At 50.3% G+C, this 19,470-nt stretch overlaps 1 protein-coding gene across 3 annotated transcripts in view; it reads left to right on the plus strand.

The window, feature by feature from the left end:
• LOC143291778 (protein turtle homolog A-like) overlaps window positions 1-19,470 on the plus strand; it is an 841,736-nt gene that overhangs the window by 748,975 nt on the left and 73,291 nt on the right. For 2 of the 3 annotated variants that reach the window (XM_076601928.1, XM_076601929.1), the window contains exon 4: window positions 1,323-1,592. In XM_076601928.1, coding sequence (XP_076458043.1) covers window positions 1,323-1,592 — 270 coding nt within the window. Of the gene's footprint in view, window positions 1-1,322; window positions 1,593-6,975; window positions 7,586-19,470 lie in introns of those variants that run through there. The other variant, XM_076601930.1, reaches the window with a different exon arrangement.

A 19,470-nucleotide genomic window follows, 5' to 3' on the forward strand; every position in this document is an offset into this window, starting at 1 on the left:
CAGCCCCCCCCCTCCCCCTGACTGATGATTGTTGCTGTGTTTCAGCCCCCCCACCCAATGACTGATGATTGTTGCTGTGTTTCAGCCCCCACCCCCTGACTGATGATTGTTGCTGTGTTTCAGCCCCCCCCCCCCCCCCGACTGATGATTGTTGCTGTGTTTCAGCCCCCCACCACCACCTGACTGATGATTGTTGCTGTGTTTCAGCCCCCAACCAATGACTGATGATTGTTGCTGTGTTTCAGCCCCCCACCACCACCTGACTGATGATTGTTGCTGTGTTTCAGCCCCCCCCCCCCCCGACTGATGATTGTTGCTGTTTCAGCCCCCCCCCCTCCACCCCCTAACTGACGATTGTCGCTGTGTTTCAGCCCCCACCACCTGACTGATGATTGTTGCTGTGTTTCAGCCCCCACCCCTCACCACCTGACTGATGATTGTTATTGCTGTGTTTCAGCCCCTCCCCCCCCCCTGACTGATGATTGTTGCTGTGTTTCAGCCCCTCCCCCCCACCCCTGACTGATGATTGTTGCTGTGTTTCAGCCCCCCACCACCACCTGACTGATGATTGTCGCTGTGTTTCAGCCCCCCCACCCAATGACTGATGATTGTTGCTGTGTTTCAGCCCCCACCCCACCCCCTGACTGATGATTGTTGCTGTGTTTCAGCCCCCCCCCCCCTGACTGATGATTGTTGCTGTGTTTCAGCCCCCACCCCACCCCCTGACTGATGATTGTTGCTGTGTTTCAGCCCCCCCCCCCTGACTGATGACTGTTGCTGTGTTTCAGCCCCCCACCCCCTGACTGATGATTGTTGCTGTGTTTCAGCCCCCCCCCCCCCTGACTGATGATTGTCGCTGTGTTTCAGCCCCCACCCCACCCCCTGACTGATGATTGTTGCTGTGTTTCAGCCCCCACCCCACCCCCTGACTGATGATTGTTGCTGTGTTTGAGCCCCCACCCCCTGACTGATGATTGTCGCTGTGTTTCAGCCCCCACCACACCCCCTGACTGATGATTGTTGCTGTGTTTCAGCCCCCACCCCACCCCCTGACTGATGATTGTTGCTGTGTTTGAGCCCCCACCCCACCCCCTGACTGATGATTGTTGCTGTGTTTGAGCCCCCACCCCCTGACTGATGATTGTTGCTGTGTTTCAGCCCCCCACACCCCCCCGACTAATGATTGTCGCTGTGTTTCAGCCCCCCCACCCAATGACTGATGATTGTCGCTGTGTTTCAGCCCCCCACCCAATGACTGATGATTGTCGCTGTGTTTCAGCCCCCCTCACCCTTGGCTGATGATTGTTGTTGCTGTGTTTCAGCCCCCCCGCGGATCGAGAGCAGCTCGAGCGCCCTGCTGAACCACCGGCGGGGGGAGGACATCCGGCTGTTCTGTCAGGGCAGCGGCTCCCCGGAGCCCTCCCTCCTCTGGCGCAAAGATGGCGCCCTGCTGACGTCATCACGCCGCATCAGCGTGCAGGGCAAGGAGGTGCTGATCGAGAACCTGCAGCGTCAGGACGGAGGGCTGTACTCCTGCACCTTCAGCAACCCCGTGGGAGACATCTCTCAGCTCATCAAGCTGGTTGTGGAAGGTAAGGGTATGTGTGTGTGTGGGGGGGGGGGGGGGGAGCTGTACTCCTGCACCTTCAGCAACCCTGTTGGGGGCATCTGCCAGCTGATCAAGCTGTGTGTGCGTGTGTGTGTGTGTGTGTGTGTGTGTGTGTGTGGTGTTGGTGTTGGTGTTGGTGGTGTTGTTACATATCGACTGTTTGTGGTGTCGACGTGTGGGATGTGTACACGTTTGTTCCCGGTCTGTCTGTCTGTCTGTCTCTTTCTCTCTGTCTCGTGTCTCTCTCACTCACTCACTCATTCTGTCTGTATGTGTATGTGTGTCTGTGTTTCGCTGTGTGTGTGTGTGTGTGTGCGTGTGCGCGCGCGCGCGCTGTTTTTGTTGTTGTTGTATTTGTTTGATATCGACTGTTTTTATTGTCGACTTGTGGGCTATGTATACGGTTTTTTTTTCCGTGACTGTCTGCCTGTCTCTTAGTCTGCCTCTGTCTCTCTGTCTCTTCCTCTCTCTCTCTGTCTCTTCCTCTCTCTCTCTGTCTCTTCCTCTCTTTCTCTGTGCTGATGTCCATTATTTGTTAAACCAGCTAATTCGTGCTAAACCAGCCGTTATATAGATAATGGAGATACACACACACACACACACACACACACACACACACACACACACAGGGAGAGGGAGAGAGCAATGACTCGCTTTCTAATCTGCGGTCCATGTCCGCCCAGCCTGGGGTACTTATCACAGAGGGGGTTGACAGGGGCGGGGTGACACCGGCACCAACACTCTGTTCCCTGCATGGGGGGTGTCATTTGTTGGGATTATACCACTGAGCAGGGGCCGATAAACACGCACGCACGCACGCACACGCACGCACGCACGCACGTATGCTCTCTCACACACACACACACACACACACACACACACACACACACACACACAGAGAACAATCAAGAAAGAGAATAACTAAATTCCCTGCATTCCAGTGCACACAGTGTGGCTGACAAAGTCACCCTCACCAGATAAACTGCCTGTCGTCTGCTCTCACCGGGTCGGACGTGGGTGGAGGGGGTGAAAGGAGGAGATAGAAAGGGAGAGGGGAGGGGAAGTGGAGGGAATTGGGGGCGGAGGGGTGTTATCGGCCCTTGCAGAGATTTCTGTGGAAAAGCCGTGTGGCCAGGGACAGTTTATTTGGTTTTGTTCGGCTTTCCGTTTAATTTAAACTGAATTACATTTATTCTGTTCACTTTGTCTTTTTCTCTTCCTCTCTCTCTGACTCTTTCTGCCTGTCTCTCTGTTGTCCGTCTGTCTGTCGGTTTGTCTGTCCGTTTGTCTGTCTGTCGGTTTGTCTGTCTCAGGGATTTTCTTTAACCTTTACCCTGTGTGTGTGTGTGTGTGTGTGTGTGTGTGTGTGTGTGTGTGTGTGTGTGTGTGATTCATATATTTCCCTTCCCCTCTTTCAGGCGCGGAAATTAACACACACACACACACACACACACACACACACACACACACACACACACACACTGACACACACGGCGCGCTCGCGTACACACACACGCTGCGTGCACACAGACACCGTGACAAGCGCGCACACATACACGGACATTGAAAAACACATGCACATGCACACAGTCAGTGCCGCACTACATTACACCTTCCCCCTGTCCATCAAGTGTCTCCCCCCCCACTCTCCCTCTCCTCCGCTTTTTCTTATCTCCCGTCTGGTGTTATGTTGTAAGTCTGAAGCTCCTCCTCCTCCTCCTCCTCCTCCTCCTCCTCCTCCTCCTCCTCCTACTACTACTACTACTACTACTACTACTACTACGACTACGACTACTGTTGCTCCTGCCGGCACTACTATTTTACTACTGCTGCCGCTGCTACTACTGGCACTACTACTGCTGCTACTACTACTATTATTGCTGCTGCTACTGCTGTTGGTGTTGCTGCTGCTGGTGCTGCTACAACTGGCACTACTACACACAGGCAGACGGACAGACTATGTGAACAGAGCGAGAGGGAGACAGAGAGGAGGGGTGGGGGGTCATGGTGGCCGGCCAGGGAAAGACGAGAAAAAAGGGGGAGGGTGGCAGTCCCAGAACCTCCTCCCCCCTCCTCCCCTCCCCCTCCCCCTCTCCGCCCCTTCCCCCCTCCTCCCCTCCCCCTCCCCCTCTCCGCCCCTCCCTCTCCCCCTCCCTGCCCCGCCTTGATTGACAGAAAGGTGGGGGCAGTGAAGAGCAAGGCAGTACAGTACAGTTCACTTCAGTACAGTTCAGTTCAGTACAGTTCAGTACAGTTCAGTACAGTTCACTTCAGTACAGTACAGTTCACTTCAGTACAGTTCAGTACAGTACAGTTCACTTCAGTACAGTACAGTTCAGTACAGTTCACTTCAGTACAGTTCAGTACAGTTCACTTCAGTACAGTACAGTACAGTTCACTTCAGTACAGTTCAGTTCACTTCAGTACAGTACAGTACAGTTCACTTCAGTACAGTTCAGTACAGTACAGTTCACTTCAGTACAGTTCACTTCAGTACAGGTCAGTACAGTTCAGTTCACTTCAGTACAGTTCAGTACAGTACAGTTCACTTCAGTACAGTACAGTTCACTTCAGTACAGTTCACTTCAGTACAGTACAGTTCAGTACAGTTCACTTCAGTACAGTACAGTTCACTTCAGTACAGTACAGTTCACTTCAGTACAGTACAGTTCAGTACAGTTCACTTCAGTACAGTTCACTACAGTTCAGTTCAGTACAGTTCACTTCAGTACAGTTCAGTACAGTACAGTTCAGTACAGTACAGTTCAGTACAGTACAGTTCAGTACAGTTCACTTCAGTACAGTTCACTTCAGTCACTTCAGTACAGTTCACTTCAGTACAGTTCAGTACAGTTCACTTCAGTTCTTTTTCAAGAAGGCGTCACTGCGTTCGGACAAAATCCACTGATAAACGCTACATTATGATATAGTGTTGTAGTAAAACACACTATTAGATGCCTGACCATCAGCATAATGCAATGATATACGCTACATTATGATATAGTGTTGTAGTAAAACACACTATTAGATGCCTGACCATCAGCACAATGCAATGATATACGCTACATTATGATATAGTGTTGTAGTAAAACACACTATTAGATACCTGACCATCAGCATTATGCAATGATATACGCTACACTATAATATAGTGTTGTAGTAAAACACACTATTAGATGCCTGACCATCAGCATAATGCAATGATATACGCTACATTATGATATAGTGTTGTAGTAAAACACACTATTAGATACCTGACCATCAGCATAATGCAATGATATACGCTACATTATGATATAGTGTTGTAGTAAAACACACTATTAGATACCTGACCATCAGCATAATGCAATGATATACGCTACACTATAATATAGTGTTGTAGTAAAACACACTATTAGATACCTGACCATCAGCATAATGCAATGATATACGCTACACTATAATATAGTGTTGTAATAAAACACACTATTGGATGCCTGACCATCAGCATTATGCAATGATATACGCTACACTATAATATAGTGTTGTAGTAAAACACACTATTAGATACCTGACCATCAGCATAATGCAATGATATACGCTACACTATAATATAGTGTTGTAGTAAAACACACTATTAGATACCTGACCATCAGCATTATGCAATGATATACGCTACACTATAATATAGTGTTGTAGTAAAACACACTATTAAATGCCTGACCATCAGCATTATGCAATGATATACGCTACACTATAATATAGTGTTGTAGTAAAACACACTATTAGATACCTGACCATCAGCATTATGCAATGATATACGCTACATTATGATATAGTGATGTAGTAAAACACACTATTAGATACCTGACCATCAGCATAATGGAATGATATACGCTACACTATAATATAGTGTTGTAGTAAAATACACTATTAAATATCTGGCCATCAGCATTATGCAATGATATACGCTACACTATAATATAGTGATGTAGTAAAACACACTATTAGATACCTGACCATCAGCATAATGCAATGATATACGCTACACTATAATATAGTGTTGTAGTAAAACACACTATTAGATACCTGACCATCAGCATAATGCAATGATATACGCTACACTATAATATAGTGTTGTAGTAAAACACACTATTAGATGCCTGACCATCAGCATTGTGCAATGATATACGCTACACTATAATATAGTGTTGTAGTAAAACACACTATTAAATGCCTGACCATCAGCATAATGCAATGATATACGCTACATTATGATATAGTGTTGTAGTAAAACACACTATTAGATACCTGACCATCAGCATAATGCAATGATATACGCTACACTATAATATAGTGTTGTAGTAAAACACACTATTAAATGCCTGACCATCAGCATTATCCAACCCGTTCAGTTGGGCTTTGAGGGAAAATAAGATCAGATCAAATAAAATAAATGAATGAATAAAATTAGAAGAGAAATAAATGAATAAACGAAGAAAAAAAGAAAGAAAGAAAGAAAAAGAAACTGTACGGAAGAGAAGAGAAACAGGTGTGAGGACAGGTAGAGTTCAGCGCTGTGTGTCGCCTCAGTGTGTCCACGGCATGTGTGGTTCTCACTGTCAGTGACAGACATCTGCTGCTGGCACCAGTCAGGCCAGTGGATAGAGAGGGGGCAGCACTGCACGGATCCCTGTCTGTGACGTGAAGACTTGAACCCATTCCTCCCAGTGACACTGTCTGTCAGGTGTGTGGTGTGTGGCGGGGGACGCCGTGAAAAATGAGGTCATGTTCAGACATAAATAGAAAGTCTACTGGTGGCTTAGAGGATCAGACATCCAGTTCGTGCGTTCGTCCTGGTATGTGTGTGAACCTGCCCCATGTGACGAAATGAGAGAGGTAATAAATTATCCTCCATGCCTTTTGTCACAGGTACACAGCACACCAGACCGTAAGCACAACAAACACATAGAGGGAGACGGAGAGAGAGAGATAATTTCCTATTCAGTAATTTTAAGGTTAGAAATTACCCGACCTAGATTTCAAATTCCGATTTCTATACATAAGCTGATATCTATATGTATGACTACATAATAATAAAATTATATTAAAAAAAAGATTTAACACGAATTACCAAGAAATAAGAATTGTAAAACGACACACCCTTTCTGCGTTGATTCGGTCCTTCTCAGTGAGAGTAATGATTAATCAACCCGCCTACCCTACACACACACACACACACACACACACGTGTATGAATAAGAAACAAAATAACAACAGCAACAGAGGGCGTGACAGGAAAGAACTATCCCCGAACAGGGCGCTCCCACATGGCGTCCACCAAAATACCAAACACCCAACCTTTCCGGGAGGGGGAAGTGGCGGAGTCTCCACGGCTGACAGTGGAGGTAAACCGCCGTGTGTAACTGTGTGTGACTGTGTGTGTAACTGTGTGGGAACGCACATACCTGAGCCACGGGCACACAGATTACTGGCCACCGCCTTACACTACTCTATCCACAACCCATTGTGGTGCAGACGTGCCCCCACCCTGTCCTATCTCACCAGGCCATGTTTCCTGGCTTCCATACCGCCTCACACTGACAGTGGGCCACAAGTGACAACGTCCCGTGTTCAGGTTTCGTCAACACAGCCCTGAAGACAGCGGAGAGGTGTGTGCTGTGTTCCGTGTGGTGGTTTTCTGTCAGTCAGCTCACTGGACCGGAAGGGATTTGAATCTTCCGACCGTTGGAGACTGGTGTGGGGTGCCATGACTTCTGGGCCCTGTCCGTGCTGTGACGGTCTGGAGTGCTGGGGTTCAAATCTTGTGGTTTGGTGACGGACAGGAGGGATACAGACTCGCCAAGTTGTGTGTGAAGGGGGTGTTGTTGTTGAAGGAGAGTGGAGGGATGAAGGGGGTGTGGAACTACCCGGGGTGCGCTCTGACCCTGGGGGCGGTGGGGGTGGTGATAGTGCTGGCACAACAAACCACAACAGGTGAGGCGTGTGTGTGGGTGGGTGAGTGGGTGGGTGGATGTGGGTGTATGTGTGGATGTGTATGTGTGCTTATGATATAAAGCAGTCCAAGTTTACAAAATGCAGTTTTGTGTGTGTGTGTGTTTTTGTGGGGGGGGGGGTTTGGGGGCTGTTGTTTTTTTTTGTTGTCGTTGTTGTGTTTTTTGTTTGTTTGTTTTGTTGTTGTTTGTGAAGTGTTTTGCTCTCACCATTCTTTCTGAGCAGACGCCACAATGTAGTTCAAGCGTATTAGTGTGTAGGTGTGTGTGTGTGTCTGTCCTAGAGGGAGGGGGAGGATGGTGCGGGTTGCCAGATTGTCTTGAAGTCGTGGGGTACGCAGAACAGGTGCGTCGGGGTGGAAGTAACGTGTGTGTGTGTGCATTGTCAGTGCGACAGTGGTAGTATTTTCACACAGTACACCATACACAAACACTGTGTGTTCATATGTGTGTGTATGTGTGTGTAGTTGGGGGGGAGATGTGTGAGTGAAAAAAGTAACAGGCGTGTCACTATCAGTGACAGCAGAGTTGTGCAGGGAATAGCCGAATACATAATATTCCGATTGTCCCAGTAGCAGCAAGCAAGCACACTCCAACTCCTTTTCTTTGGGGGGTGGCCGGCCTCTAACAGGGTAGAACAGTTTACCTCACAGGCAAGTCTCTCTTCTCTTCAATCAGTCCGTTTTTCTTTGGCACACTCAGGGGGTCAGGGGTCACAGCACAGTGTTCTTCACAGCAATATTCTCTGCTCACTTCCGTGTGTCGACGTCATGACAATTTCATTTTACTGACAGTGCTCCGTCCGTCCGTCTGTCTGTCTGTCTGTTTGTCTTTCTGTCTGTCTGTCTTTCTGTCTGTTCGTCTGTCTGTCTGTCTGTCTTTCTGACTGTCTGACTGTCTGTCTGTATTTCTCTCCAACAGACGCTTCCTTCCCCCCACCCCCCTCCTTCCCCAGTCCCCCATTTCACGTCTGTATGTGCGTGCGTGCGCGCGTCAACTTGTTTACAAAAAATCTGACAACAGACAAGCATTTCGCGTATGGGAAACAGAGACGTAGATTTTGTGACCTGTGTGTGTGTGTGTGTGTGCTGCTCTCGCTTGGCTGATTCGGAAAGCTAACCCCACTGTCCCCTGTCCCCTCAATGCCTGTGGTTCAGATGACACGCGGTCTGTGGCTGGTTCATGTACAGTCACCTTCACCTTCACCACTTCTGCCCACAGTTCCGGGTGGGGGGTGTGTGTGTGTGTGTGGGGGGGGTAACCAAACTACCCCCCACACTGCAGATGAATCATGAATGTCTCACAAAACAGAATACCTTATCTAACTCATTCTCTCTGCCAACACCGATAAATTATATCACGCTAACACCTCGATCAGTTTAGATAATCTTTTGGACAACATTTTCCAAATATGCAGACTGTTTTAATGCCTGCAGAACACGAGTCCAGCAAAGCAGTACCTGTGCGCGTCACCAGGTCAGTTGTGATTGTCGCTAGAGTGGACATGTACTATGTAAATTGCATGACAGCCACATCTAGTTGTCAGCAGCCAGTTCCGGTTAGCAGCACGACTTCTGCTACTGCTGCCTGACGGGCCGGGCTGAAGAGCTGAGCGATAGAAAAGAGAACGGTTCACATGTACTAGGTTCCCCGGAGTGGGTGTAAAGTAGAACTCTCAGTGACACCAGCAGGGAATACCTGGTGTAAAGTAGAACTCTCAGTGACACCAGCAGGGAATACCTGGTGTAAAGTAGAACTCTCAGTGACACCAGCAGGGAATACCTGGTTTAAAGTTCTGTCACTGACACCAGCAGGGAATACCTGGTGTAAAGTAGAACTCTCAGTGACCAGCAGGGAATACCTGGTGTAAAGTAGAACTCTCAGTGACACCAGCAGGGAATACCTGGTGTAAAGTTCTCTTCTGACACCAGCAGGGAATACCTGGTGTAAAGTTCTCTTCTGACACCAGCAGGGAATACCTGGTGTAAAGTTCTCTCACCGACACCAGCAGGGAATACCTGGTGTAAAGTTCTCTCACCGACACCAGCAGGGGATACCTGGTGTAAAGTTCGCTCAATGATACCAGCACGGAACACCTGGTGTAAAGTTCTCAGTGTCACCAGCAGGGAATACCTGGTGTAAACTAGTAAAGTTCTCTCACCGACACCAGCAGGGAATACCTGGTGTAAAGTTCTCTCACCGACACCAGCAGGGAATACCTGGTGTAAAGTTCTCACCGACACCAGTAGGGAATACCTGGTGTAAAGTTCTCTCAGTGACACCAGCACGGAATACCTGGTGTAAAGTTCTCTCAGTGACACCAGCAGGGAATACCTGGTGTAAAGTTCGCTCAATGATACCAGCACGGAACACCTGGTGTAAAGTTCTCAGTGACACCAGCAGGGAATACCTGGTGTAAAGTTCTCAGTGACACCAGCAGGGAATACCTGGTGTAAAGTCCTCAGTGACACCAGCAGGGAATACCTGGTGTAAAGTCCTCAGTGACACCAGCACGGAATACCTGGTGTAAAGTCCTCAGTGACACCAGCAGGGGATACCTGGTGTAAAGTTCTCAGTGACCAGCAGAGGATACCTGGTGTAAAGTTCTCAGTGACACCAGCAGGGGATACCTGGTGTAAAGTTCTCAGTGACACCAGCAGGGAATACCTGGTGTAAAGTTCTCTCACCGACACCAGCAGGGAATACCTGGTGTAAAGTCCTCAGTGACACTAGCAGGGAATACCAGTTGAAAGTCCAGAGAGACTGTTCTCTTCAGAAGAAGTTTGTGCAGTGTTGGCTGGGAAATTATGCCAATGTTTGTTTGATTTGCACCACCTCAAAGTGACGACTGACCTCCTCAAAGTGACGACTGACCTCCTCAAAGTGATGACTGACCTCCTCAAAGTGATGACCTCAAAGTGATGACTGACCTCCTCAAAGTGATGACCTCAAAGTGATGACTGACCACCTCAAAGTGACGACTGACCTCCTCAAAGTGATGACTGACCTCCTCAAAGTGATGACCTCAAAGTGATGACTGACCTCCTCAAAGTGATGACTGACCTCCTCAAAGTGATGACCTCAAAGTGATGACTGACCTCCTCAAAGTGATGACTGACCTCCTCAAAGTGATGACTGACCTCCTCAAAGTGATGACTGACCTCCTCAAAGTGATGACTGACCTCCTCAAAGTCCAGTTGTTGGGTGCGGGGGTCTTGTGTCGGTGACGGTTGTGTAGTTGGTCAGCCGAGTGGTCAGTGTCGGCGTTACACCTCAATAATCAGGCATGGGATCATAGCCCCCTGACAGTCACATGACACGGCATGTCATGACATGGCAGGACGGTTTATTCATATTGTTATTCGTGACCATTTACAAACATTTTGACCTGAAGGGATTTCAAAACAAATACAACGAACCAACTAACCGCAACAACTGTGTATACATATATATATACACACACACACACAAGAACAGGGAAAATATGCACGGAGCGTTTTGATGTTTTACGTCACGTTCAGATGTGAACGGTAAACGAACACCGGTGAGGACCACCCACGATGTCATGAATTCAGTCATTAGCGTATTATGTATCCGTTATCAGTTTTGAATCGAAGTCCCTCATGCACATTTTCAGTTCACTTCTGTTGCTTTTTTATATCGTCTGCCCACTTTGCATTGATTTCTGCCTCCAGTTAAACGCTACGTTGAGTTACTTGGGTAAAGCTGTTACCTTTGATTTCTTTCCTTTCTTTTTCTTTCTTGTCTTTCTTTTTCTTTCTTGTCTTTCTTTAACAGCTGGACAGACAGACAGACAGGGAGCGAGAATTCAGTATATGTATTGTTCAATGCAGGTGTTTTCCCCAGTCTCTAGGATCAACACACACTCCAAACCTCTCCAAACGGATTCCTGCCCTCTTTTCCACTCCCCCGTCCCCCTCCCCCCTCCCCCGTCCCCCTCCCCCCTCCCTTCTTTATCCCGTCATGCCCAGACAGGAGCAGACACCATGGTGTACATGTACAACTCTGTCCCTTCACTGTGCCCTGTATGACAGGTAGAGACACCATGGTGTACATGTACAACTCTGTACCTTCACTGTGCCCTGTATGACAGGTAGAGACACCATGGTGTACATGTACAACTCTGTCCCTTCACTGTGCCCTGTATGACAGGTAGAGACACCATGGTGTACATGTACAACTCTGTACCTTCACTGTGCCCTGTATGACAGGTACAGACACCATGGTGTACATGTACAACTCTGTACCTTCACTGTGCCCTGTATGACAGGAACAGACACCATGGTGTACATGTACAACTCTGTACCTTCACTGTGCCCTGTATGACAGGTACAGACACCATGGTGTACATGTACAACTCTGTACCTTCACTGTGCCCTGTATGACAGGTACATACACCATGGTGTACATGTACAACTCTGTACCTTCACTGTGCCCTGTATGACAGGTAGAGCCACCATGGTGTACATGTACAACTCTGTACCTTCACTGTGCCCTGTATGACAGTTACAGACACCATGGTGTACATGTACAACTCTGTCCCTTCACTGTGCCCTGTATGACAGGTAGAGACACCATGGTGTACATGTACAACTCTGTACCTTCACTGTGCCCTGTATGACAGTTACAGACACCATGGTGTACATGTACAACTCCTGTACCTTCACTGTGCCCTGTATGACAGGAACAGACACCATGGTGTACATGTACAACTCTGTACCTTCACTGTGCCCTGTATGACAGGTACAGACACCATGGTGTACATGTACAACTCTGTCCCTTCACTGTGCCCTGTATGACAGTTACAGACACCATGGTGTACATGTACAACTCTGTACCTTCACTGTGCCCTGTATGACAGGTACAGACACCATGGTGTACATGTACAACTCTGTACCTTCACTGTGCCCTGTATGACAGGAACAGACACCATGGTGTACATGTACAACTCTGTCCCTTCACTGTGCCCTGTATGACAGGTACAGACACCATGGTGTACATGTACAACTCTGTACCTTCACTGTGCCCTGTATGACAGGTACAGACACCATGGTGTACATGTACAACTCTGTACCTTCACTGTGCCCTGTATGACAGGTACAGACACCATGGTGTACATGTACAACTCCTGTACCTTCACTGTGCCCTGTATGACAGGAACAGACACCATGGTGTACATGTACAACTCTGTACCTTCACTGTGCCCTGTATGACAGGAACAGACACCATGGTGTACATGTACAACTCTGTATCTTCACTGTGCCCTGTATGACAGGAACAGACACCATGGTGTACATGTACAACTCTGTCCCTTCACTGTGCCCTGTATGACAGGTACAGACACCATGGTGTACATGTACAACTCTGTACCTTCACTGTGCCCTGTATGACAGGTACAGACACCATGGTGTACATGTACAACTCTGTACCTTCACTGTGCCCTGTATGACAGGAACAGACACCATGGTGTACATGTACAACTCTGTCCCTTCACTGTGCCCTGTATGACAGGTACAGACACCATGGTGTACATGTACAACTCTGTACCTTCACTGTGCCCTGTATGACAGGTACAGACACCATGGTGTACATGTACAACTCTGTACCTTCACTGTGCCCTGTATGACAGGTACAGACACCATGGTGTACATGTACAACTCCTGTACCTTCACTGTGCCCTGTATGACAGGAACAGACACCATGGTGTACATGTACAACTCTGTACCTTCACTGTGCCCTGTATGACAGGAACAGACACCATGGTGTACATGTACAACTCTGTACCTCCACTGTGCCCTGTATGACAGGAACAGACACCATGGTGTACATGTACAACTCTGTCCCTTCACTGTGCCCTGTATGACAGGTACAGACACCATGGTGTACATGTACAACTCTGTACCTTCACTGTGCCCTGTATGACAGGTACAGACACCATGGTGTACATGTACAACTCTGTACCTTCACTGTGCCCTGTATGACAGGTACAGACACCATGGTGTACATGTACAACTCACGTTTCCTACTGTACCTGCACTCTGCCTTGTATGACAGCACAAAACCAGTCATGACGTCACAATCACTGACAAAAGGATACAGTGTGCTGTCTATCTACTCCCAGCTAAGAGGCCACCACGACACCAATCATGACGTCACAATCACAAAAGGACGCACTGTGCTGTCTATCTAACCCAGCTAAGAGACCCCCACAACGACAATCATGACGTCACAGTCACTGACAAAAGGACGCACTGTGCTGTCTATCTAACCCAGCTAAGAGACCCCCACAACGACAATCATGACGTCACAGTCACTGACTAAAGGACGCACTTTGCTGTCTATCTAACCCAGCTAAGAGACCCCCACAACGACAATCATGACGTCACAGTCACTGACAAAAGGACGCACTGTGCTGTCTATCTAACCCAGCTAAGAGACCCCCACAACGACAATCATGACGTCACAGTCACTGACTAAAGGACGCACTTTGCTGTCTATCTAACCCAGCTAAGAGACCCCCACAACGACAATCATGACGTCACAGTCACTGACAAAAGGACGCACTGTGCTGTCTATCTAACCCAGCTAAGAGACCCCCACAACGACAATCATGACGTCACAGTCACTGACTAAAGGACGCACTTTGCTATCTACTCCCAGCTAAGAGACCCCTACGACACCAACCATAACGTCACAATCACTAAAGGACGCACTGTGCTATCTACCCCCAGCTAAGAGACCCCCACAACAATCATGACGTCACAATCACTGTCTAAAGGACGCATTGTGCTGTCTATCTATCCCCAGCTAAGATACCCCCACAATATCAGTGATAACATCACCATATTCAGTCACCAAGGACTGCAGTGTGCTGTCTATAGATATCAATCCCCAGCGAAGAGCGCCCCACTGTATCAATGATAACGTCACCATATTCAGTCACCAAGGACTGCAGTGTGTCGTCACGACCCCCCGCCAAGAAGTGCAAATCACACTTGTCACGTCGTCGTGATATCTGCAGGGGGCTGTGTGTGTGTGTGTGTGTGTGTGTGTGTGTGTGTGTGTGTGTGGTGTGTGCACCTCAACATTCCATGTACATTGCACTGTACACTCCTTGGCTATCGGCAGTCTCTGCTGTGAATACACATTGCTGACATATGATACGGCCTTTGTGTGTTTTGGAAGGACTGATTCAGTGATAAACTGTTGGCTGTCATCGTGTGTGTGTCCTGTATTCGTGTGTTTGTGTGTGTATGTGTGTTTGTGTGTGTGTGTTTGTGTGTGTATGTGCTAGTAGGAGAAGAACTTTGACGTCATTTCACATAGAAATTGATTGATTGATATGGATACTTATAAAAAGCGCCTATCCTCGGTCGGAGACCACGCTCTAAGCGCTTTGCAAACAACAGGCTGCCTACCTGGGTAGAGCCGACTGACGGCTGCCACTGGGCGCTCATCATTTGTTTCCTGTGTCATCCAGTCAGATTTCATGCACGCACACATATACACTCAGACAGACATGTAACATTTAACGTGTATGACCGTTTTGTTTATTTAACCCGCTATGTAGGCAGCCTTATTAGACGGGGTGTGTGTGTGTGTGTGTGTGTGTGTGTGTGTTCAAACCGGAAAAAGAGACATGTAATGGTCACGGGTCAATGATCGCGATCAGGATCATTCACCGACACTCCGCCCCCTACTCCTCCCCACCCCCACCCCCCCTCCGGTCCCCCACACACCCCCACTCATTCTCTGCCTCTTCCTTCCTTCCTTCCTTCCTCCATTCAACAACATTGTCAGATCACAGTCACCACTCCCTGTAACAGGCCCGTGTAGCCCTGTCAGACCTCTCACTGTAACAGGCCCCGTGTAACTGTCAGACCTCTCCCTGTAACAGGCCCTTTGTAACCCTGTCAGACCTCTCCCTGTAACAGGCCCCGTGTAACCCTGTCAGACCTCTCACTGTAACAGGCCCTGTGTAACCCTGTCAGACCTCTCCCTGTAACAGGCCCCGTGTAACTCTGTCAGACCTCTCCCTGTAACAGGCCCTGTGTAACCCTGTCAGACCTCTCACTGTAACAGGCCCCGTGTAACTCTGTCAGACCTCTCCCTGTAACAGGTCCCGTGTAACCCTGTCAGACCTCTCCCTGTAACAGGTCCCGTGTAACCCTGTCAGACCTCTCCCTGTAACAGGCCCGTGTAACCCTGTCAGACCTCTCACTGTAACAGGCCCTGTGTAACCCTGTCAGACCTCTCACTGTAACAGGCCCCGTGTAACCCTGTCAGACCTCTCACTGTAACAGGCCCGTGTAGCCATGTCAGACCTCTCCCTGTAACAGGTCCCGTGTAACCCTGTCAGACCTCTCCCTGTAACAGGCCCTGTGTAACCCTGTCAGACCTCTCCCTGTAACAGGCCCCGTGTAACCTTGTCAGGCCTCTCACTGTAACAGGCCCCGTGTAACCCTGTTAGGCCTCTCCCTGTAACAGGCCCCGTGTAACTGTTCAGTCTGACAGCATGGATAATTCTGTGACGTCACAGGGGTTAGTGATTGAATTGATAGGTGTGTCAGGCATGCATAATGCTGTGACGTCACAGGCCCCGTGTAACTCTGTCAGACCTCTCCCTGTAACAGGTCCCGTGTAACCCTGTCAGACCTCTCCCTGTAACAGGTCCCGTGTAACCCTGTCAGACCTCTCCCTGTAACAGGCCCGTGTAACCCTGTCAGACCTCTCACTGTAACAGGCCCCGTGTAACCCTGTCAGACCTCTCACTGTAACAGGCCCCGTGTAACCCTGTCAGACCTCTCACTGTAACAGGCCCGTGTAGCCCTGTCAGACCTCTCCCTGTAACAGGTCCCGTGTAACCCTGTCAGACCTCTCCCTGTAACAGGCCCTGTGTAACCCTGTCAGACCTCTCCCTGTAACAGGCCCCGTGTAACCTTGTCAGGCCTCTCACTGTAACAGGCCCCGTGTAACCCTGTTAGGCCTCTCCCTGTAACAGGCCCCGTGTAACTGTTCAGTCTGACAGCATGGATAATGCTGTGACGTCACAGGGGTTAGTGATTGAATTGATAGGTGTGTCAGGCATGCATAATGCTGTGACGTCACAGGGGTTAGTGATTGAATTGATAGGTGTCAGGCATGCATAATGCTGTGACGTCACAGGGGTTAGTGATTGGATTGACACGTGTGACAGGCATGGATAATGCTGTGACGTCACAGGGGTTAGTGATTGGATTGACACGTGTGACAGGCATGGGTGATGCCCTGCACATGTCCATTCCATAGTGATGTCTGTGTGATGGTCAGTCTGTCCATGTTCATTCCATAGTGATGTCTGTGTGATGGTCAGTCTGTCCATGTTCATTCCATAGTGATGTCCGTGTGATGGTCAGTCTGTCTATGTTCATTCCATAGTGATGTCTGTGTGATGGTCAGTCTGTCCATGTTCATTCCATAGTGATGTCTGTGTGATGGTCGGTCTGTCCATGTCCGTTCCATAGTGATGTCTGTGTGATGTCTGTGTGATGGTCTGTCTGTCCATGTCTGTCAGTGTGTCATGTAGAATGCACAGGGTTAGCCCTAGGTCGGTCTCTAGCACTGGTCAGCTGGGTGAAAAGGTTTGAAAACATGTGAAAAACAAAGTTTATGATCTACAGATTTGGGGAAACGGATTTGCTCTGTTTGTCTGTCTGTCTGTCTGTCTGTTTCTCTCTCTTTCTCTCTCTCTCTCTCTCTCTCTCTCTCTCTCTCTCTCTCTCTCTCTCTCTCTCTCTCTCTCTCTCTCCCCTCATACGATGACGTAACAACAGCTTCCTGCCTCGTGGTCCACGTCACATGTTGCTGTTTGTTCAAACATTACGTTTTACTTCGCTGACTGCTGTCGTGGGGAAAAAACTTCATCTCCATCCCACCCGGAGAGGAATGTCTGCTGACCACTATACTGCCCTGGGAATGACGTAAGGCTCGGTGGGTCGGGGGGTGGGGGGGGGGGGAGGGGGGTCTGGCATGCCTGCAGGGTGGCTGTACGGCCGGGCCTGTGTCAGACAGACAGACGCTGAAGGTTCCGCTCCACTGGTGGGCCATCCGGGAGGGGGGGGGGGGGGGGTGACAGCTGGTCAGTCACTGTGCACTCAGGCTGAGGCTGTTGGCCACTGGGTCTGATGGGGCGTTATCACTCCCTGTCTGTCTGTCTGTCTGTCTGTCTGTGTGTCTGATGGGGCGTTATCACTCCCTGTCTGTCTGTCTGTGTGTACGTGCCTGGTGAGTGTGGGAGAGAGAGGGTTGGGGGTGGTGGGGGGTGTACTTGGTGAGTGTGGGGAGAGGGAGGGTTGGGGGAAGGTGGGGGTGTACTTGGTGAGTGTGGGGAGAGAGAGGGTTGGGGGTGGTGGGGGGTGTACTTGGTGAGTGTGGGGAGAGGGAGGGTTGGGGGGAGGTGGGGGTGTACATGGTGAGTGTGGGGAGAGGGAGGGTTGGGGGTGGTGGGGGGTGTACTTGGTGAGTGTGGGGAGAGGGAGGGTTGGGGGTGGTGGGGGGTGTACTTGGTGAGTGTGGGGAGAGGGAGGCGTGGGGGTGGTGGGGGGTGTACTTGGTGAGTGTGGGGAGAGGGAGGGTTGGGGGGAGGTGGGGGTGTACTTGGTGAGTGTGGGGAGAGGGAGGGTTGGGGGTGGTGGGGGTGTACTTGGTGAGTGTGGGGAGAGGGAGGGTTGGGGGAAGGTGGGGGTGTATTTGGTGAGTGTGGGGAGAGGGAGGGGTGGGGGTGGTGGGGGGTGTACTTGGTGAGTGTGGGGAGAGGGAGGGTTGGGGGAAGGTGGGGGTGTATTTGGTGAGTGTGGGGAGAGGGAGGGGTGGGGGTGGTGGGGGGTGTACTTGGTGAGTGTGGGGAGAGGGAGGGGGTGGGGGTGGTGGGGGGTGTACTTGGTGAGTGTGGGGAGAGGGAGGCGTGGGGGGAAGGTGGGGGTGTACTTGGTGAGTGTGGGGAGAGGGAGGCGTGGGGGGAAGGTGGGGGTGTACTTGGTGAGTGTGGGGAGAGGGAGGGGTGGGGGGTGGTGGGGGGTGTACTTGGTGAGTGTGGGGAGAGGGAGGGGTGGTGGGGGGTGTACTTGGTGAGTGTGGGGAGAGGGAGGGGTGGGGGTGGTGGGGGGTGTACTTGGTGAGTGTGGGGAGAGGCAGGGTTGGGGGGAGGTGGGGGTGTACTTGGTGAGTGTGGGGAGAGTGGGTTGGGGGGAGGTGGGGGTGTACTTGGTGAGTGTGGGGAGAGGGAGGCGTGGGGGTGGTGGGGGGTGTACTTGGTGAGTGTGGGGAGAGGGAGGCGTGGGGGGAAGGTGGGGGTGTACTTGGTGAGTGTGGGGAGAGTGGGTTGGGGGGAGGTGGGGGTGTACTTGGTGAGTGTGGGGAGAGGGAGGGTTGGGGGGGGTGGGGGGTGTACTTGGTGAGTGTGGGGAGAGGGAGGGGTGGGGGGGTGTACTTGGTGAGTGTGGGGAGAGGGAGGGTTGGGGGGGTGTACTTGGTGAGTGTGGGGAGAGGGAAGGGTGGGGGGAAGGTGGGGGTGTACTTGGTGAGTGTGGGGAGAGGGAAGGGTGGGGGGAAGGTGGGGGTGTACTTGGTGAGTGTGGGGAGAGTGGGTTGGGGGGAGGTGGGGGTGTACTTGGTGAGTGTGGGGAGAGGGAGGGGTGGGTGAAGGTGGGGGTGTACTGGGTGAGTGTGGGGAGAGGGAGGGGGTGGGTGAAGGTGGGGGTGTACTTGGTGAGTGTGGGGAGAGGCAGGGTTGGGGGGGGGGGGGGGTGTACTTGGTGAGTGTGGGGAGAGGGAGGGTTGGGGGAAGGTGGGGGTGTACTTGGTGAGTGT

The sequence above is a fragment of the Babylonia areolata genome, chromosome 17 (genome assembly GCF_041734735.1).
Source record: "Babylonia areolata isolate BAREFJ2019XMU chromosome 17, ASM4173473v1, whole genome shotgun sequence".
NCBI classification, from domain to species: domain Eukaryota; kingdom Metazoa; phylum Mollusca; class Gastropoda; order Neogastropoda; family Buccinidae; genus Babylonia; species Babylonia areolata.